Raw genomic sequence first — 23195 nt, forward strand, 5'->3', positions numbered from 1 at the left:
TGTAAGCGCCCTTACCGCTTTCCTCTCCCGGACGGGCGCTTGACCACGCCCCCGCTGCCACACATGGGAACTTGTTGAATGGTCAATTTCAGTGGCATTGTTGCCCCAAGTCCCAATTAACTTCAACACTATTGGCATTGCATCTTTCTAAAGTTATAGTAAAAGTTTTAGACATATATAGGGCTGAAACGTTATCGACAACGTCGACAATAAAAAAAACTGTCTACAAAGTTTTTTTTTGTGGACTAATTGTTTGATATCATTTAAGGACACATGAGAACACATTAAACTCTTATAATAATGACGCGTGAGAGCAGCAGTGCTGATGAGAGGAAGAATCACAGATGCACTCTAAACTTTCCAAACAGCTTCAGGTGATGGAGATCACAAAGTATGAGGGAATTACTAGGGATGCACCAATCCGATACCTGGATCGTTATCGGCTCCGATACTGACATTTTTAGATGAATCGGGTATCGGTCTGACGAACCTGATCCAAATTCAATGCTGTGTGTTAGTCATGTTCGTTACTGTCAAGCTCCAAAAATGACATAAAAGAACCATTAAAACACAATTAAAGTAGTTCAAATGACTCATGCATTTTATTTAAACCCACTTGAAGATGTGCGAAAGCTCTGTGAATCACAAAAGGCTGTTTAATAAGTAAATATATAAAATGCATGCACAGCTCCAACGCGTCAGTGAATGGCGCTGCTCTGATTACACACACACACTCACATGGCTATTTTTGGCCTTCACATGGTGCGCAATATTGGAGCGCTACTCATGAACAACATCTCAGATGTAGATGCTCAATAGTTCGGTACACAGAATTTGAATTAGAAGCGAATTAAACTACTGTGAACTTGCCTACAAACAGACACATACAGGACTTCCTGGAGACTTCAGAATGTCAAAATAAAAGAGTGAGGGTTCAAAAGTTAAAGGTCCACGATTGAGATATATTACTTAGTGCTGTCAATCGATTAAAAACGTTACGATGTCAGACACTGTAATATGCTCTGGTCCCCACCCTGCTCATCGTGGTGACGAGGTTTATAGTAGATTAGTGTCACAGAATGGCTGGATGTCTGAGTGGTGTCCAGAGAATAGCATAGGGTTTATAGACAATTGGAAGAGTTTTTGGGGTAGACCTGACCTGCTAAAGAGAGACTGACTCCATCCCTCCAGGTGCCGCTCTCCTCTCTAGTAATTTTGCTCATAGTCTTAATAATGATAGTATCTGACTAACTGGGGCCCAGGTCAGGAAGCAGACAAACTGGTTAATCCGAACGTCTGCTAGCTGCCTTGAGACGTCACACAGGTCACATAAACTACAACACATAGAGACTGTATCACCTAGATATCTCATAGAGACTGTGTCTGTTCCCCAAACTACCAAACACAAAACCCTCACTAAATCATTTAGAATTTTTTTTATTAAGGTCAAACTTGAACAAAACAAACTAGAGCTGTTGGAAAAAATAGTTTCAGCAATGCATCACGATTCATACTCAAAAGAATCTGAATCGATTCAGAGTTCAGTTGAAATCACAGCAGAGCAGTGGTGCACACCAAAGACAGATGTGGAAACAAAGAGGTGAGTTAAGTGCATACACTAAATTCAAGTGCCCAAACATGACCATTTGCAGACCAGCTGTATCAAACATATGACCATTTGTGCCCGAATTAAACTACGATCCCAAAATTCTTAAACAAACCCATGCACATAGCAACGGGAGAGTTTATTCGTGATAAGAAGCCAACAAACAACATGAAAGACGAGCTTGCACCCATAAATGCACTGATTTGCACACAACGGTGGGAAACACAGAAGAAAATAATGACGAGGCAGCGGTTTGGGAGATGTTGGTGATGTTTTCATTTAATAATTATTTTTTTTTTCCCCAGATGCCTTTCTCTACTCTTGCGTGCTCTTGGCTTTTGTTATTGCCGGTCACTCATTTGTCAGGACAGTGCGCACACCTGATGATAAAGGTTTTATCTTCTACTCGCAGATAGAACAGTGCATACAGGACACTTGATACATTTCTGAAGCAACAACTGCACTATTTAAAGCACTTCACCTGTGCAGGTGAGGAGAAGCTGACTGCTGTACTCTCATAGAAGCAGATACATCTCTCATCCTGGACCAGCAACTTCCATTTGTGCTTAAAAATTTAAATGAATAGCATGGCATAGATTCATTTGAAATAATTAAATACTATTAAATGATTTACAATGCTTAAACAAAAATAAAATTCATTACATAAACAGTTGAAGTAATAGCATTCAGTGTGTTTTGATGGAGAACCAATATTTTTTTTGTGCTTTAAGAGATTTTTTTTTAAGGTTCTAAAGAGCGAAACTAAACAACTGAGCTACTCTTTTAAACTATAGAAGCATTTATTTAATTTTGTGGATGTTCCATGTTTTGTACACAGCTCGTACTGAATGTAAAAGGCGAGTTTATGTAATGTGACTCGTTCTGATTTTTAAAATTTTACCAAAGCACTAATTGTTAATGAAATTATTACAGATCATAGATTGGATGTGCTCTGTTTGACTGAAACCTGGCTTAAACCGGATGAATATATTAGTTTAAATGAATCTACTCCCCCAGGTTAATATGAGCCATGTCTGAAGGGTCGAGGAAGAGGTGTTGCTACAAATTATATTTCAGTGAAGTTTTTGGTGTTACTCAGGGGACAGGATATAAATGTAAGTCTTTTGAACTAATAATGCTTAATGTGACACCGTCAGATATAAATAAAAAATCTCTGTCGTCTTTTGTCCTTGCTACAATGTATAGATCACCCGGACCTTATTCTGATTTCCTTGGTGAATTTGCTCATTTATTTTATCAGATCTTGTAGTTACTGTAGATACAGCTTTAATTGTTGGTGACTTCAACATTCACATAGATAATGAAAATGATACATTGGGATTAGCATTTATTGATATTTTCAACTCTCTTGGAGTCAGACAAAATGTAACAGGACCAACTTATCGCCATAATCATACGCTAGATTTAATTCTGTCATATGGAGTTGATGTTGATAACATAGAAATTCTGCAGCAGAGCGATGACATCTCGTATCATTACCTCGTCTCTTGTATGCTGCAATCAACTACACCACGCTATCGTTCAGGTAGAACTATTCTTTCGACCACTAAAGATAGCTTCACTGATAATCTTCCAGATCTATCTCATACACTCAATAAACCCCAAAGCCCAGAAGAACTTGATGAAATAACAGAAAATATAAATGCAGACTTCTCTAGCACTCTTGATATTGTCGCCCCACTTCGATTACAATTTTTTAAAGAAATAAGCCCTGCACCATGGTACAATGATCACACTCATGCTCTCAAGAGAGCAGCTCGGAAAATGGAGCGCTTGTGGAAAAATACAAAATTAGAAATATTTTGTGGAGCATGGAAGGATAGTGTCTGTAGCTACAGACAGGCACTAAAAGCTGCCAGGTCAGCATATTTTAGTAAACTCATAGAAAATAACCACAACAATCCTTGATGTTTATTCAGTACTGTGGCTAAATTGGTTAGGAATAAAGCCTCAACAGAACCAGATATTACGTCGCAGCACAAGAGTAATTACTTCATTAATTTCTTTACAGTTAAAATTGAAATAATCAGAAATAAAATTGGAATTATGCATTCATCTGTCATAGCACCTCAGAAAACAGTGTCTAATAATTTCTCACGTGCAACTTCAATCCTTCACTGTCATAGGTCATGAAGAGCTAACAAAACTTATCGAAACATCAAAAGCAACAACATGTACTCACAAAATGGCGCCGAGTATGGCTGCTGTGTTGCGAGCTCCGACACAAAACTGCAGTTTATTGTTTGTTTTGTTTACAGTTTTTTGTTCTTTTGTCTTGGATGTTGTCTGCCTTATTTTGTACGACAGACAAACGCTTTTGGACATTGGTTCTGCAATCAAACACAGAAAACCGGACTACAAATTCCTCAATGCCGACATTAGACATTATACTACTGGCAAATCTGCGGAGATTCCAGACTCGGCCATCGAACCCGCGGGGTTCTCAGTGCACAGAGCGAAAGACCTCTCAGCTAAAAGAAGAGGTAATGGTGTATGTTTTATGATAAAAAAATCATGGTGTGATCAGAGGAATGTACATTTTATCAAGTCTTTCTGCTCTCCTGATCTGGAATAGCTCATGCTTCTGTGTTGACCATTCTGGCTACCGAGGGAATTCACACCATTCATTATCACAGCTGTGTACATCCCCCCACAAGCCGACACAGAACGGGCACTCAAGAAACTGTATGGGAGTATAAGTGAGCAGGAAACCGCGCACCCTGAGGCCGCACTAATTGTTACCAAGGACTTTAACAAAGCGAATTTTAAAACAATCGCACCAAAATACCACCAACACATCATCTTCAACACACGAGGGGACCAGGTTTTGGACCGTTGCTATTCTCCTTTCCGGGAAGGCTACAAATCCCTCCCCCGCCCACCATTTGACAAATCAGACCACTCTTCCGTTCTGCTTCTGCCCACTTACAGGCAGAAACTGAAACATTATGCACCCACCCTCAGAACGATCCAGTGCTGGTCGGACCAATCAGACTCTATGCTACAAGACTGTTTTGACCACGCGGACTGGGAGATGTTCTGGTCCGCCTCTGATGACAAAGGGAATAAAAACTCAGCCGTGAACACCGCTTCCTCTCTCCTGGATGAGCTTAAAATATTTTATGCTCGTTTCGAGGACAATAACACCGCCCTCGCGGAGAGAGCACTCGAGGCTGACACTACAGAGGTTGGTTCACTCTCCGTCTCTGTTGCGGATGTAACCCGATCCTTCCAACGGGTGAACATCTGTAAAGCCGTGGGTCCAGGCTGTATTCCGGGCCGGGTCATCAAAGCGTGCGCGTACCAACTGGCTGGTGTTTTTACGGATATTTTCAACCTGTCCCTCTCCTTGTCTGTAGTCCCCACATGCTTCAAAATGTCCACCATTGTCCCCATACCAAAGCAATCAAAAATCACTTGCTTAAATGACTGGCGTCCTGTTGCTCTGACCCCCATCATCAGCAAATGCTTTGAGAGGCTAATCAGAGATCACATCTGCTCTGTGCTGCCCACCTCTCTGGACCCATTGCAGTTTGCCTACAACCGCTCCACTGATGATGCCATTGCATCTACAATACACACTGCTCTCTCCCATCTGGAAAAAAGGAACACATATGTGAGAATGCTATTTGTAGACTACAGCTCAGCAATCAACACCATAGTGCCTTCCAAGCTTGATATGAAACTCCAGGCTCTTGGCTTAAACAGCTTGCTGTGCAGCTGGATCCTGGACTTCCTGTCAGGCAGACGTCAGGTGGTTAAAATGGGCAGCAACATCTCATCACTGCCCCTCAACACTGGAGTGTTGGCATGGCTGTGTTCTCAGCCCACTTCTGTATTCCCTGTGCACACATGACTGTGTGGCAACACATAGCTCCACTGCAGTCATTTAGTTTGCTGACGATACGATGGTGGTAGGTCTGATCACTGACAATGATGAAACAGCTACAGAGAGGAGGTGCACACTCTGACACGCTGGTGTCAAGAGCACAACCTCTCCCTCAACGTCAGTAAAACCAAGGAGCTTGTAGTGGACTTCAGGAAGAAAGACGGAGAACACAGCCCCATCACCATTAATGGAGCACCGGTGGAGAGAGTCAGCAGCTCAAGTTCCTCTGTGTCCACATTACTGAGGAAATCACATGGTCCGTCCACACTGAGGTCATTGTGAAGAAGGCTCACCAGCGCCTCTTCTTCCTGAAACGGCTGAGGAAGTTTTGAATGAATCACCACATCCTCACATGGTTCTACACCAGTACTGTAGAGAGCATCCTGACTGGCTGCATCACCGCCTGGTACGGCAATAGCACAGCACACAACCGCAAAGCCCTGCAAAGGGTGGTGCGAACTACCAGAAACATCATCGGAGGTGAGCTTCCCTCCCTCCAGGACATATATAACAGGCGGTGTGTGAAAAAAGCTTGGAGGATCATCAGAGACTCCAGCCACCTTAGTCATGGTCTGCTCTCACTGCTACCATCAGGCAGGCGGTATCGCAGCATCAGAGAGAACTGGCTAATTATAGACAGATTTCAAATATCCCATTTATGTAGAAAATACTAGAAAATGTAGTATCCTCCCAAATATGTTCATTTCTACAGAGAACTAGTACAGTGAGGAAAATAAGTATTTGAACACCCTGCTATTTTGCAAGTTCTCCCACTTAGAAATCATGGAGGGGTCTGAAATTGTCATCGTAGGTGCATGTCCACTGTGAGAGACATAATCTAAAAAAAAAAATCCAGAAATCACAATGTATGATTTTTTAACTATTTATTTGTATGATACAGCTGCAAATAAGTATTTGAACACCTGAGAAAATCAATGTTAATATTTGGTACAGTAGCCTTTGTTTGCAATTACAGAGGTCAAACGTTTCCTGTAGTTTTTCACCAGGTTTGCACACACTGCAGGAGGGATTTTGGCCCACTCCTCCACACAGATCTTCTCTAGATCAGTCAGGTTTCTGGGCTGTCGCTGAGAAACACGGAGTTTGAGCTCCCTCCAAAGATTCTCTATTGGGTTTAGGTCTGGAGACTGGCTAGGCCACGCCAGAACCTTGATATGCTTCTTACAGAGCCACTCCTTGGTTATCCTGGCTGTGTGCTTCGGGTCATTGTCATGTTGGAAGACCCAGCCTCGACCCATCTTCAATGCTCTAACTGAGGGAAGGAGGTTGTTCCCCAAAATCTCGCAATACATGGCCCCGGTCATCCTCTCCTTAATACAGTGCAGTCAGCCCTGTCCCATGTGCAGAAAAACACCCCCAAAGCATGATGCTATCACCCCCATGCTTCACAGTAGGGATGGTGTTCTTGGGATGGTACTCATCATTCTTCTTCCTCCAAACACGGTTAGTGGAATTATGACCAAAAAGGTCTATTTTGGTCTCATCTGACCACATGACTTTCTCCCATGACTCCTCTGGATCATCCAAATGGTCATTGGCAAACTTAAGACGGGCCTTGACATGTGCTGGTTTAAGCAGGGGAACCTTCCGTGCCATGCATGATTTCAAACCATGGCGTCTTAGTGTATTACCAACAGTAACCTTGGAAATGGTGGTCCCAGCTCTTTTCAGGTCATTGACCAGCTCCTCCCGTGTAGTTCTGGGCTGATTTCTCATCTTTCTTAGGATCATTGAGACCCCACGAGGTGAGATCTTGCATGGAGCCCCAGTCCGAGGGAGATTGACAGTCATGTTTAGCTTCTTCCATTTTCTAATGATTGCTCCAACAGTGGACCTTTTTTCACCAAGCTGCTTGGCAATTACCCCGTAGCCCTTTCCAGCCTTGTGGAGGTGTACAATTTTGTCTCTAGTGTCTTTGGACAGCTCTTTGGTCTTGGCCATGTTAGTAGTTGGATTCTTACTGATTGTATGGGGTGGACAGGTGTCTTTATGCAGCTAACGACCTCAAACAGGTGCATCTAATTTAGGATAATAAATGGAGTGGAGGTGGACATTTTAAAGGCAGACTAACAGGTCTTTGAGGGTCAGAATTGTAGCTGATAGACAGGTGTTCAAATACTTATTTGCAGCTGTATCATACAAATAAATAGTTAAAAAATCATACATTGTGATTTCTGGATTTTTTTTTAGATTATGTCTCTCACAGTGGACATGCACCTACGATGACAATTTCAGACCCCTCCATGATTTCCAAGTGGGAGAACTTGCAAAATAGCAGGGTGTTCAAATACTTATTTTCCTCACTGTATATATATGAACAATTTCAGTCAGGATTTAGGCCTCATCACAGTACAGAGACTGCACTTATCAGAGTTACAAATGACTCGCTCTTATCATCTGATCGCGGCTGCATTTCTCTTCTAGTGCTTTTAGATCTTAGTGCTGCATTCAACACGATAGATCACGACATTCTCTTGAATAGGCTAGAGTTGCATTAGCATGGTTTAGGTCCTATTTAGCAGACCATTACCACTTTGTCTATGTAAATGAGGAATTTTCAAACCAAACAAAACTAAAGTATGGGAGTGCCACAGGGATCATTTATAGGGCCTCTGCTTTTCTCCTTGTATATGCTTCCCCTGGGAGATATTATCAAGAATCGTGGAATAAGTTTTTACTGTTTTGCCGACAATACCCAACTTTATATTTCTTCAAAACCTGATGAGATTTCACAATTCTCCAATTTAACAGTGTATCAATGAAATAAAAGATTTCAAAGGACAGATTGGTATCAAATATACCAATGTTTGTAGAACAGCATTCTTCCACCTCAGAAATATTGCTAAATTATGAATTTAATTTGCTGATGCCGAAAAAATTATTAATGCGTTCATGACCTCAAGACTAGATTATTGTAAAGCATTACTGGGAGGATGTCCAGTAAGATCAATAAATAAACTTCAATTGGTTCAAAATGCAGCAGCCAGAGTGTTGACGAGAACCAAGAAATATGATCATATTAGCCCCATTTTATCATCGTTACATTGGCTACCTGTTAAATTCCATATTAATTTTAAAATTCTGTTTACTACATACAAAGCTTTGAATGGTCTAGCTCCCAAACATCACTTCAGTCTATTAAGATGGACTTCAGAGGATGAATTGATGCCAATTCCAACCCTAAGACATGGGATACTTCATATGCCTTTGCCTGAACCTTGGACTTAGGATAGACCTTACCGAAATTACCGGCCAGGTTGAACTGCGATGAACCTCACTGATCTCTCCCTGCATCACCTATGGACCGGTCTAATGATGGACTACACTCTTGAAATGGAATACATAGACTATCAATTATTTGCCAACAAAACCCTTCATCAGTCAATTAACAAGGACAACTGAATCTACAGTGGGTTTAAAAAGTCTACACACCCCTGTTAAAATGTCAGGTTCTTGTGATGTAAAAGAATGAGACAAAGATAAATCACGTCAGTTAAACAGTTTACACTGCACGGAGAGAGATGATGATGCATGGAGAGATAAGGATTTTCAGTCCTATAGAATGAAACTGTTGATTTTTTGTGTTCCAATGTGTGGATTACTTTTCCACCAACATGTAAAAACAAAAAAATGTGGGGATTTCACGCACTGTGAACATGGAATGTGCGGATATAAATAAAATGTTGCATAAGATGTGCAATCCCACTAAGTTGACCAATTTGTTTTTTTTCCTGCTATTTTGTACACATTGGTAATAGCTGCTACTAAGACACTTGGAAAAGAGCAAGGACAGTGTGCTTGGTGTCAGCACGATCTTGTGCATGCATGCGACTGTGCCTTGGCGTGTCCAGTATATTATGCATTTGCGCATCTTTGCAAGCTAAATAGAATCGCGCTCACTCGTCGGTTAGAATACTTAATTCGCTCAGTGTAATTGTAGTACTATCTCACTTGTAGTTTGCTTGCACTAATGGCACTTTTCTACTGCACGTTATGGTTCGACTCACTTCAACTCGCTTTACTTTTCGGAGCTTGCAATTCCATTGCAGTTTAGTGCCATCTCAACATGGGTGGGATTATAGGCTGATCGTCATAGTTGCACCACCTCTACTGCCGTAACATCATCTTAAACATGACACAAACTGACCAAAACTATAAACACAACCACTAGCTGTTAGCTACTAGCTCATTATGCTGCATAAAGCAGTTGTTGCATGCTGATTTTACACTAGTGTAACAGTTAAATTGGCCTGGTTGTTTTAGAAGCAAGCTTCCAGTAGCTGGTCAACTAAATAACATGAAGCTTTCAAGCAGAGTATAGAGTTAACATAACAAAACATACCATCGTCCATTGTGGATCAACGCCAGTCCAGGGCACTCTCCCTCCCATTGCAGTTAAATGGTCTGCACTTATATAACCCTAACCATAGAGGTTACCAAAGCATTCATAGACAAACTGTCCCAATCACCCATTCGCACTCATACACCAACAATAAGTTATTGCAACTTGGGGTTCATTGTCTTGCCCAAGGACACTTCGGCATGTGGAGTCATGTGGGCCAGGAATCGAACCACCAACCCTGCGATTGACAGCCGAACCGCTCTACCACCTGAGCCAAAGCTGCCCCAGAAGTCAAAGAACATGACCCTCACAGAGCTGCCGGCCCTATCCAGGTGTGAATAGACCCTATTGAGCATATAGGATATGACATCGTCCAAGTAAGAAATAATCTGGCCAGGTGTCTCAGATGTGAGATGTCAGTGCTAAGGTCTGTAATCATTATGAATTGTGGGGCACCCCTTCTTTAGTACTGGAACCAGACATGAAGTTTTCCAGAGCACTGGCACATTCACAAGCCTGAGGGTGTGTTCACACTTGGCAGGTTTGGTTCGATTAAAACTAACTCTGGTGTGATTGCTCTGTTATTGCGGTTCATTTGAACAAGTGTGAATGGGGTCACACGAACCTTGGTGCACACCAAACAAGCGGATCGAGACCGCCTGAAAAGTGGGTCTCGGTTTCCTTCCAAACGAACTCTGGGGTGGTTCGATTGATATATGAACGCGACATGGACCAAAGACGTCTAAACGGACCAAAAACAATAATTTGCCTAATACTGACCTCAAGCATACCTGATTCTTCTCATCATAGGAGCAATGTTGCCCATTACACTGTGGTACAGGAGTCAGAACCACCGTCAGACATCCTTGCAGCATATCTTCGTTTGTGAGTGCAACTGAGGAATTCCTGGCGCTGTTTTGACTCCTTTACGCATTTTTGTGGTTCTTCGTTTGTTCTCAGCTGGTAAAAATACCACCATATATACATATATAAATATAACGGGTACATTTCACCCAGCATCCAGCATTTTTTTTTGAACGATCAGCAAGTTCTGTCAAAAAATATACGTCATAAAAGCTGTCCAATCAAGTTGTGACTTTTTCCTGATGCCTTTGGTTCCCCTTCTGTCGCTCTCTCCACGTTGTGTCAGAGAAGCGACACTAGGGGTCTCTCTTGAGCGCCGATATTCACCTCTGAACTATGAAAAAAGGCCAATGAGAGTTGGCACCCAGTATTTGCATGTCCCGCCCCCGGACATACGGGTATTTAAGCGGCGCAAATACGGGAGTTCATTCAGAAAATTTCTTCGGAGCCGAAGGTCGTGCATGCAGTTGGCTGCAAGTTACACACCCAGTTCCTGTTTAATCCTCTGACGCTCTGCATGCTGTTGGATCTGACGGCGCATAACAGCGGCTTTCTCATTCGTGCAAGGCTGTGCATTCTTGCCCCTGGGCGCTTCGACAGCGCAGACAACTCGAAAGAGTTATTCTAAAAGAGTGAATTTCAAAACACAGCGGCGTTGAACGTCCTTCTCAGGACGCGTCTTTTTAAAGACGATTTTCCGCCTCTGTGTAGTTTCTGGATGCGTTGATTCTCCCCACCTCTGACGGCCATAAAAACTGCCTTGCACTCCTGGGTTGCGATCACACGCAGGCAGCGTTTTTATGAATGGTCTATGTTTTCAGTACGAGAACATAGCCATGACAGCATTGCGGTCGTAGGCTTTTTCTTGTAGTGAGAAAAAGCCGCTTCAGCCGCCCCCCCGCGCCTCGCCTACTTCCTACGAGATTGAGGCAGGCACCGCGGGTGATGAAAACGATCTGGGGACAGTGACGGGCTCCGTTTCGCCAGGTGAACCCCCTCGAAACCCCCCGCCTCCCCGGCACGCTTGCTTGTTTCCGTCCGAGCTCGGGATGAGCATTCTCTCCAATGGGTTATGTTTTCAGTGTGAGAACATAACCACAGCAGCGTTGCGATCTCTGCTTTCTCTTGTTTTGAGAGAGAGCCATTTCAGCCGCCCCCCGCGCCTCGCCTCCTTCCTACGGTATTGAGGCAGGCGCCGTGGGCGATGGAGAACGATCTGGGGAGAATAACGGGACGCTTTCGCCGGGTAAATCCCCTCGAAAACCTCCCGCCTCCCCGGCACGCTTGCCTGCTTCCCCCGAGCTCGGGATTAGTGCGGTCCGCTTAACAGCCTACCGTCCGTTCCCTCGAGCTCCCCGGCATTGGATGATGACATCACCGCTGCATCGGAGAGCGTAACAGCGGCGTCGGATGTGGATAACTCGCCTGGGCCGCCACCTTCGGGTCTCTGCCCAGTCTGAGCCTGACGCAAGAAGGTCCGCTATGCTTTCCCAGGCTTAATTGGTTCCGCGGGTATGTGCGCCGCTCACAGCCGCGTCCCCCCCGGATTCCTTCCCGGATGTGACGAGCTGAGCAAGCCCAGCTTCCTCGCTCCTCCGCTCTCGCTACCCTCGGTGGTAGAACGGTCCCAGACCGCTCCCCCCTGCACGCTATGGCCCCCTCCTGCAAGTCCACCGGGCCAGGGCACTTCAAAATCTGCACTTGGGTGGTCCTGTTCTTGACGTGCTGCAGGAACTGCACTCAAACAGGCGATGGCCACTCCGTAGTCCAGAAACGCAACGATGGATAGGCAGTACGGGAGGCAGACAAAGCACGCTTTCTCAAACGCCCCCGTCTCCCAGCTCCGTCCATTCGGCGACACCACTTGACGACTTCACCCAGCAGTCCTCAGTGGTGAAGAAACAGACAAAGGCTATTTTCAAGCAAAAAAAAAAAAAAGCATCCTGCCCTGCCGCAAACCTGCCGCCAGGGGCCATGCCCTGTCTGCTCGCCGAGGGCGTCCTCCTGCGGCTTTCAAGAAAAAAAGAAAGTGGTGCTCCGCCTCAACTAACAAGTGAGTGGGCCCAGCTCTCAGCCCCAGCGTTGAGCTCCCCGCAGAAGTTGGACGCCCATCGTCTCACAGACCCCCTTGAGGACCCAGAAGGCTCCCAGGCGCTCCTGAGATGACCGACCCAGAGACCGAGACGTTAGCTCCGGAGCTGGTAAGACCACTCTGTTCCCCGGTGGAGGGCCGGGAGGAGAATTTTTTGTCAAATTCTTTACACTCTATAGAGCTATTTCCTTGTTGTCTCTGGGGTCACCTGGCCCGCAAATGCCATTCTCACGGCACTCTGCTTTCAGGCCTCAACAGTCCCGGCTTCCTGGACACGGTATCCCCGCCCTCAGCCCTACGGCTGTTCCCCGGCCCGACGGTTCAGACGAGTTCAGAGGACGCCAGCATCAGACCTCCTCCTCAGTCATGAACCCGCCCCCTGCCGGGTGCGCGGAGCAAGGTAAGTGCTTTGAGTTTATTCTCAGCACCAGAGCCTCGGGACGCCACGTTGCCTACCGACGCCGCGTTACCTGTTCCGCACCGCTGCGAAGCCCCACCGGGTACGTCCAAAAAACTCGTCCCCTTGGTGCCCCTAGCACGGAGCTTACAGGCGTGGCCTTCACTGCCCAACCCGTCACGCTGGCTGCACCGGACCATTCGACTCGGTCACGCAATTCAGTTTGCCAGGTCTCCGCCCACGTACATTTTTCCGCAGTACGCGGCCACCATGCCCATTCCCTGCGCAAAGAAATTGCCTCCCTTCTATTAAAGGACGCGATAGAGCCTGTCCCTCCAACCGAAACGAAGAAGGGTGTCTACAGCCCTTACTTCGTTGTACCCAAGAAAGGCGGCAGCTTACGACCGATCTTGGACCTGCAAGTTTTTAAATCGGACCTTGTCCAAACTCCCGTTCAAAATGCTCAACCAGAAACAAACTCTATCTGGCGTCCGGCATCTAGATTAGTTCGCAGCGGTAGACCTGAAGGACGCATACTTCCATGTCTCGATTCGCCCTCGACCCTTCCTACGGTTCGCGTTCGACGGCCAGGCGTATCAGTACAAAGTCCCCCCCTTCGGCCTGTCTCTGTCCCCTCGCGTCTTCACGTAAGTCGCAGAGGCAGCTCTTGCCCCGCTCCGAGAAGCTGGCATACGCATACTCAATTACCTCGACGACTGGCTCATCCTGGCCCCCTCACGAGAGTTACTATGCGCGCACAGAGACCAGGTGCTCAGGCACCTCAGCCGTTTGGGGCTTCAGGTCAACTGGGAAAAGAGCAAGCTCACCCCGGTCCAGAGCATCTCTTTTCCCAGTTTGGAGTTAGACTCAGTCTCAATAATAGCACGTTTCTCCAACGAGCATGCTCAGTCAGTGCTGAAATGCCTTGCTCCCTTCAAGCCAGGTGCCGTGGTCCCTCTAAACGATTCCAACAGCTCCTGGGGCATATGGCATCCTCCGCGACGGCTGCGCCGCTGGGGTTGATGCATATGAGACCACTTCAGCACTGGCTCCAGACTTGAGTCCCGAGACGAGCATGGCGCCGCGGCACGCACAACGTGAAAGTTAACACTGCATGCCACCAAACCTTCAAACCCTGGACAGACCTCTGCTTTCTACGGGCAGGACTACCGTTGCAGCAGGTGTCCCGACGCGTTCTGGTTACAACCGATGCCTCCAAATTGGGTTGGGGCGCCGTGTACAACGGGCAGGCAGCCGCAGGCCGGTGGAACCGAGGCCCGCTGCGTTGGCGCATCAACTGCCCAGAGCTGCTGGCTGTTTTCCTTGCCCTGAGGAAGTTTCTCCCGTTAATTCGGGGCAAGCACGTCCTAGCCAGGACACACAGCACCACGGTCGTAGCCTACATAAAACGCCAAGGCGGAGTACGCTCCCTCCACATGTCACAGCTCGCCCGTCGTCTCCTCCTTTGGAGTCAGCAGCGACTGGAGTCACTGCGTGCCACTCACATCCCCGGCAACCTCAATGTGATAGTGGATGCCCTGTCAAGACAAAGCTCGCCTGGCGGAGAGTTGAGGCTCCACCCCCAGTCGGTCCAGCTGATTTGGGACAGGTTCGGCAAGGCCCAGGTAGACCTGTTTTGCCTCCCAAGAAACCTCCCACTGCCCGCTCTGATATGCCCGGACAGAGGCTCCCCTCAGGGCAGATGCTTTGGCACTCAGCTGGCCCGCAGGGCTGCGCAAGTACGCATTTCCCCAATGAGTCTTCTTGCACTGGTGCTATGCAAGATCAGGGAGGACGAAGAGCAGGTCATTCTGGTGGCCCCTACTGGCCCACCCGGACTTGGTTCTCGGACCTCACGCTCCTCACGACAGCCCCTCCCTGGCGAATTCCCCTGAGGACGGACCTTCTTTCTCAGGGACGGGGCACGCTCTTGAACTTCTGCAATTAATCAAGATGGACTTCAAAGACTTTGGTCATTAATCTTACAGTTCAAACACAATCGATGTTTAATCACTGACCCTTAACACTTAGTTTAATAATTTTAAACCATGATTTTAACTACACATAATTAATATTTACATTACATTCAAAATGTTAGCCAGAGGGGAACTGGTCCCCACAGTGAGTCTGGTTTCTCCCAAGGTTATTTTTCTCCATTAATCAACATCTTATGGAGTTTTGTGTTCCTTGCCACAGTCGCCTACAGCTTGCTCACTGTGGTTATAATACAATTATCATTTAATTATTTTTAAACACTATTAAAAATCGTATTTTATCGAAATTACACAATGATGATTAATCGACTTTATAGACATTACAGTTTTATCGTCTGTTAATGCTGATATTCTGTAAAGCTGCTTTGAAACGATGTGTGTTGTGAAAGGCGCTATACAAATAAAATTGACTTGACTTGACGCTCTGGCACCAGTTGAGTTGAGTCAGTATCGTCCCATGTTTTCTCAGGTACCGAGCCCGTAGAACTCGGTAGCACACCCACGATCTGACCGGGTGAACCGCTTGCACCTAGCGCCTTTCCCCCTAACCAGGGGAAACAGTGCGCCTTCATTCCCAGGAGATCCCAGGCTTGGGACACTGGTTGATTCCTCCCTAGCCCTCGTGGGTCGCAGTTCAGCGGAGGAACTCGCCGACCCAAGCCACTGCGGGTACCGCAAGCTACCCTGTACTGGTATAGGTGCTCCACAGGTAAGGCCTCCTTCAGACTCCCCCTGTGTGTAACACCACGGTTCTGTCCCCTCTGGCGAGCGGACTCCGTGTATCCCTTAGGCAGTCACGGCTGCCTCGGTTGCCGTGCTGTATGTTCCCCCCTCTATGAGCCTGGATCCACCACCGCACCAACTTTTCCACATAGGCCCTAAGTCAGGCCTCTGATGGTTTTGCCCTGAATAAGGGCTAAGACCCCCTTCCCTCAATGCGTTTAAGGGCCCCGGCCTTAGTTGCTCTATGCGAGAAACATAGAGAGAAAAGAGGCCAGGCCAGGCTTGGCCCTTTCCCAGGTTGGCGGCCAGCACCTTGTTCCCCCCTCCAGGGTAAGGATAAGGAATCCTGATGGCTTAAATGGGGCATTGGGGAAGGGTACGTGCAGCCTGATACAGTTGGTCGTCCTGCACGTAAGAATACCTGCTCGCTCCTGTATCAGCAGTTCACGTACACGGCTCAGCGCATGGCACTTTTATAAGTGCGACAGAAGGGGAACGTCTAGGTTACGTATGTATCCTCCGTTCCCCGATGGAGGGAACGAGACGTTATGTCTCCCCTGCCACGTCGCTGAGCCGAGCCACTGTTTTGGCCAGACCATTTCCGGCTCCTCAGAAAAATCCTGAATGAACTCCCGTATTTGCGCCGCTTAAATACCCGTATGTCCGGGGGCGGGACATGCAAATACTGGGTGCCAACTCTCATTGGCCTTTTTTCATAGTTCAGAGGTGAATATCGGCGATCAAGAGAGACCCCTAGTGTCGCTTCTCTGACACAACGTCTCGTTCCCTCCATCGGGGAACGGAGGTTACATACGTAACCTAGACGTTTTGTATCGTTAGGTTTGGTGTTAAAAATGCCAGTGTGAATGCTAAGTGAACCAGGACTAAATGTAAAATGTTCTTTTTTGGTCCGGACCAACAGAACCGAACTACAAGTGTGAACACACCCTGAGACTCAGGTTAAACAGACATTGCACTCTACTCAGTTGATCAGCACATGCCCTTAAGACTGTGGGGCAGATGCCGTCGGGTCCTGCAGCCTTATGCTGGTGAAGCCTTCTCAGCTCCCTCTTAACCTGATTTTCTGTGATATTCAGTCCAACCTGTCTATCCCCTCCCACCTAAGTGCAATTTTCATGCCAGCGCAAAGCATAAGTGGATGTGAATGGGAGTGTTTGCACTCCTGTGGGTGTCTGTATGCAAACTGTGGGTGTATTGCATGTAAATAAAGTGATGCAAAGCACAAATTGTTATTTTCCTAGAAATAGGTCAATATGCTACAACGTTTCAAAAGCAGGTTCTCGGTGCGAAGTAGAGTTTCCGCTAAGAAATTTTGGAAATAATAATGATAAAAAATGTATGGTAAACATTTGTTCTATATAGCTTCTTTTCTATTCAAAAACTAAAAAAATGTCCATCATGGAATTAGCATCTAATAAAAAAATAAAAGTAGGCAAAAATAAATAAATTGGCCACATATCTTTTTGTTTACACAAAAATATTTAAATAACAAAAATCATTAGGTTATGTCCAACACTGGGTGAAATAAATACTTCTCATTTGACTATGTGTCATGTGATTGTCACATGCGAGTGAGTCCAGCAGGCTTCCCAAAATTATGGGAGAGGGCAGAACGATAAAATTATCCATAATTTTGGGGCATACAGATAAGTGTCAGACATCATTAGAGACGAGTGATGTTGTACTCTTAAGGTACCGGAGTACCGGAGTTTTCATTGTCTAATAGTCGTTTGATCTCATTTAACGTAAAATGAAATCATTTTAAACTAATGAAGCGTGAGAGCAGCAGTTCACACCTGACGGAGGAGAATAATTACAGAGATCACAGTCCAGATGCACTCTAAACTTTCACAGTTTCATCTTATGTAGATCCCAAAGTATTAGGGAATTATAAAAAATTAAAAAAAAAGTTAATTCAGAAGCACTCTCGTTGTGGAATAAGCGGAGGTGGAGCTCTTTAAAGGAAACATCCCAGCGTTACAAATGCAGTTATATTTAACGCGTTATTGCTTTATTAAAGTTCAAATAATACAGAAGCAGGTCATGTTAATAACTTTAAACTCAGAAACGGTCATTTCTCTGTGTGGTAAGCGCCTCTTCAATGAGCTGCGCGAATGTCCCGATCTAAGGGGGAGAGATTGAAACTGCACCCGGCTGAGAGAGACTCGGGGACGCTCATCCCACGAGCGCACACGCTTAATGCAGCTCGATTAGAACTTATTTAATCATAATATATGTCACTGTGCATTTCTTATCATGAAGAAAAATGGCAAAATGCAGCTTTATTAATACAAGAGCACTTTGCACATTAGTTTGGAAATAGGCTAGTTTTTTATTCATTCTATTGTATGCTTGTTTATTTAGGTTTTTTTTTTATACTTGGTAAAAACTTAAATTAAAAGTTGCAAAAGTTGAAGCAAATCTTATATAAGTGTTCAAAAATACTTTAAGCATACATTGTTCAGTTTTGTTATAATTCAAAAATAATATATTTAAATTAAAGTGTTGCTCAATGGCATATTTCTGTTCTTAGTTCTGCTGCTAATGATTTGTAGTCTTTGTTAATAAAAGAGTGTTGTTTAGTAACCTGTTTTTGCTTTGGTACCGAAAATGGTATCGAGTACCATGAAATTTCAATGGTTTTGGTACCAACTACTGAAATTTTGGACAACACTATTAGAGACTATAAAGGGTCTGCTTTTATTTGTGTACACTCACAATAACAACAAAATCTTGTGCTTTTGTAAAATAAAGAAAATAAAAAGGGTGAGCTGTCAGCAGTCTCTGTGTTCACGAGCATATTTCAGAAACACTTCACTAAAATGAACTGAAACTCTGCGAATAAAGAAAAGAACCATTAAAACACCATTAATGTAGTTCATATGACTCATGCATTTTATTCAAAGCCACTTGAAGATGTGCGAAAGCTCTGTGAATCACAAAAGGCTGTTTAATAAGTAATTATATAAAATGCACGCGCAGCTCCAGCGCGTCAGTGAATGGCGCTGCTCTGTTTACACACACACGCGGCTATTTTTAGCCTTCACATGGTGCGCAATATTGGAGCGCTACTCATGAACAACATCTCAGATGTAGATGCTCGATAGTTCGGTTCATTTATAGTATAATATGCAGAATGGCAACGGGGGTGCATTTGACCAGAATTTGAATTAGAAGCGAATTAAACTACTGTGAACGTGCCTACAAACAGACACATACAGGACTTCCTGGAGACTTCAGAATGTCAAAATAAAAGCGTGAGGGTTTACAAGTTAAAGGTGCATGATTACTATTATAATATATTATTATTATTTGTTTACAAATGTTAATAATATTTAGGTTCCAAAAACATATGTGTGAAAAAATTTAAAGTGAGCTGATGTCTTAACACTAAATTAACTGAAAAAGAAGAAAAAATATATATATATTTTCTACTGAAGACATGAAGACTGGAATTACTGTTAATTTTGCTGCTACATTATCCAGTATACTAGTTAATAATAAAGTATTTCTTAATAAGCTATACATTTATATTGAAATAATGTGTAGTTAGAGGTTTGTGTTTATTTACATATTAAAGATCACTCCCAATTAGTTCCACACAATAAAAAACACTGTTATCGGATCCGGATCGGTATCAGCCTATACTGAGATTTCCGATATCGGAATTGGAAGAGAAAAAGTGGTATCGGTGCATCCCTAACTCAAACTAACCTTCTATAACTAGAAAGATTACGTGACATTAATACACATTCCAGTTTTTACAGGACTGTTCACTTTTCTCCCAATTTATTTTTGCAATTTCATATTATGTTTGTTATTTTGAGCATTCTTTGGCTCATTTTGTATGTCACTATTTTATTTAAGTTATTTGAAGTGTTTTTTTGGTTCACTTTGGAAGTATATTTGTATTCTTCATTTAAACTGATTTAAATTAGTAATTAAAACTTTAAAACTAAAAGAGTAAAACTGAAAAATGTTCATGGGCAAATAATTTTTCTTAATTTTATTAAAGTTAAACACAATTTTACAGTGAGTGGAAAGTCTTCATTCATTGTATAGATTTGAAAAACTATCGATTGATTAATCGTATATCGGACAGCTTTCCCATCTTAGTTATTGTTATCGGCTAAACCCACCTCTAGTATAAATACAACCCTATCCTGACAGCAACACCGAAGTTAGTAGAAGATCCCTTTGTAATCCAAGATGTATTTGTAAAGTTGAACTGCTGTCTGTAATCTCATTTTTCATTGTTCAATAATTACACAATCATATTTGTGTAATTGGTGGTAATGCTGATCAAGTAGCAACAAAGATCTCATGTATAATGCAATAGTTTTACTCATTGAATACTCAAAAAACTGTAACCATGTATTTTAATAATACATATAAACCAAGAGCTCTTCCATATGTTTATGGTCAGAAGTGAAATAATGTACAAGAAGTGAAATATGTAGGGGATTTCTTGGATTCAACTCTTTCTTTTAAAAAATATATATAAAAAAAAGGAGTAATAGATTGAAATATTATATAGCGACGTTTAGACATATTATATTACTTTATAAACAGGCTATAAATGTATTAGATAGAAGATCTTTGCTGTACCATCATTGCGGTATATTAAATAAATACAGGTTATTAAGCTTTATTCAAATGTTTTTTGTTTTTAAAATAGTTCCTAACATTGCTCCTCCCCCTTTTAAAAGATTGACAAGGGTTTCTAGATCTACTGCATGGACAGATTGCAGAATTCCTAAAAGAAAATCCGCACTTGCACAATCTGTCTTTTCATTAAAGGCAATTAAAGAATGGAATAAATTATCCGATGATCTTAAAATGTGTGTAGATTTTTATACGTTCTGCAGAAATGTTAAATATGGGAATTTAGGACTTCAAACTTGTCATCATTCATTTTGTACGATGTTAGTATTTTACTGTTATTGTATATGTGTGTATGTATGTACATATATTTGCATGTTTTATTTATAGTATTTTATTTACCTGCCCAGGGACTGCAGATGGAAATGAGCTAGTCGCTAAATCTGGTGCAAATCTCTTCACTTGTGAGATTCATGGTTTTTGTGCATGAACATCACGATTGTGAGTAACATTGTTCTCATACCAATAATATGAGATTCACTTCCATTATAATCATGCACCATTCTAATTCTGAGTGATACAATAATGCACCTCATTAAATCTAGCTACTTGTCACGACATGCGAGGGTTTCTTTGCCCTTCCCTCCTCCTGCCAGTCGTTCCTGATGTGAGATCAGTTTTGGATCAGATAATCTGGACATTTGTGTTGGCACTATCTGGAAAACGATCAGGGTGACAGATGTCTGTCTGACTGGAGCCTCTAGAGAAAGTGAACTGATGCACGTTATGAACGCTACACTCTGAGACAAAACAATGAATAAGACACTTACGTGTTTTGGGGACATTAGGAGATTCGAGAGCGAGTGAATCGATGGATCGGAGCTGATTGGACTGATGCGCCTTTTTCTCGATGCGAATCGAATCTGATCGATACGCACACCCGGATCTCTCGAACCCTCCACAGCTCAGAGAGGTTTGAGAGGATTCAGCGGGTTTGTTGGGACATCCAGAACCCTGGTGGTGTCGGATCCGACCCATCTGCCGGCTGTGGTGCGTGTTTATTCCGTTACTCGGTCCGAGTGGCCGAACTTTACATTGACTCTGCTGTGATTGGCAGTGCTGTGTAAGCAGCGAGTTTCTGAGTCCCGCGACGAACCGCTCGAAACTCAGACAGCCATGATGAGGTGCGACCCGCCTCAAACTCTCCACAACTCCCGCGGGTAAATCCCGAGCCTCCGCGCCGCGCCACCGACTCTCAATCTCCGATATGTGAACGTAACCCCGTCGTCCATCGTCAAGAATATCGAATAAAGTCCGTAAACTGTGAAGGAAAGCTTTCGGGAGACCTTCTGTGCTGAACTCCCCGTCCGTCGCTGGAAACTCTTTTCTGATACCAGATTTTAAAGCGTTAATCAGTCCGATCCTTTTCCCATTGTGATCCGTTTCTGTCAAAGCCATGACGTTGTTTTATTTACAGCACCGATATTCTGAAGTTGTCATTCATCGGGCTTTCTTTTTCTAAATCATATTTATTTTTTATCACTAAACGCTGTAGTGTCTCCCACACACCGGCCAGGAGTTCTCCAGCAACTGGAACTCCGCCCTGCGAACGTTTGTTCAGTTTGTGATTCACACGCTCATTGGTGTTCAAGTGCGAGATTCTTCACCGTGATTGGCTGAAACACAGTTTTCACTTGACGTCACATCCTTATAGGAACGCCCAACGGGAGGGCATAACATGGCTCTCTTCCGCTGCCCGCCAGTTATTTTTCACTAGGTTTGTTTAGCCAAAATGCCGGATAGTCGTTGTTCAATCGGATGCACTAACGGACGAGGAGACAAGTCTGGGTTGTGCTTTTACCGAATTCCGTCCGAGAAAGAAACCCCAGAGAGGAGGAGATGGTGCTGTTATAATAGCCTCTGTCCCTGGGGAGGACAAAGAAGTACAAACGTCTTTGAAGCGAACATATCAAAGCTAAACTTAAAGGGTAATGGGGAACAACCCCCCGCTCAAGTCTACCTCTCACCCTTTTTGAAAAATGCAACTTAAGTGGGCGTGGACGGCTGTGAGAGGATGGGAGTGGGTGTGGCAAGGAAGGGGAGAAAGAGGGGGGAGTAACTGTCAGTGGGACATGCCAGCTCTCACTAAATATCAGGAATAAAGTGGAAAGCAAGATTTGTAAAGCTGGCAAAGTTAAAGTCCAACGAAATACGTTGAATACCGTCCGTTTTATCCCGTTAAAATTAACTTAATGCCCTGCTATGTCAATTCGATTAAACATAATATCTTATAAATGTACATATTCATAGATTATAAATGTATATGTTTGAAAATATATGTCTAATTATTCAAATGTCGTAAAAAAAAAAAAAGCAGTCCCGTATATCGCGACCTTCGTACCTTCGGAACACACAATAAAAGATGGAATAGATGTTGGCAGTGTCTGCAGCCCTCTGGAGAGTTTGAGGACTGCTCCCCTGCTGAATCCACAGCACTAAATGGAGACACGATAGATAACGGTGCAGGTCCTCTGTATAATGTTTCTTGCGTCTCTTTATTCCAATTTAGGTCTGCACATGTAAAAACTGACAACAACCCTTCAGCTGTATGGAGTATCTTCAA

General features: G+C 44.0%; 1 protein-coding gene across 2 annotated transcripts in view; it reads right to left on the reverse strand.

Annotated features, from left to right (window-relative positions):
• sapcd2 (suppressor APC domain containing 2) overlaps positions 1 to 22643 on the reverse strand; it is a 37864-nt gene extending 15221 nt beyond the window's left edge. For both annotated transcript variants that reach the window (XR_007969258.1, XM_052113093.1), the window contains exon 1: positions 21403 to 22643. Coding sequence is in view for 1 of the 2 variants with exons in the window: in XM_052113093.1 (XP_051969053.1) it covers positions 21403 to 22030 (628 nt within the window). In the remaining variant the exon portion in view is untranslated. The remainder of the gene's footprint in view (positions 1 to 21402) is intronic.
• Between the last annotated feature and the right edge of the window lie 552 nt (positions 22644 to 23195).

The sequence above is a fragment of the Xyrauchen texanus genome, chromosome 3 (genome assembly GCF_025860055.1).
Source record: "Xyrauchen texanus isolate HMW12.3.18 chromosome 3, RBS_HiC_50CHRs, whole genome shotgun sequence".
Taxonomy (NCBI): Eukaryota; Metazoa; Chordata; class Actinopteri; order Cypriniformes; family Catostomidae; genus Xyrauchen; species Xyrauchen texanus.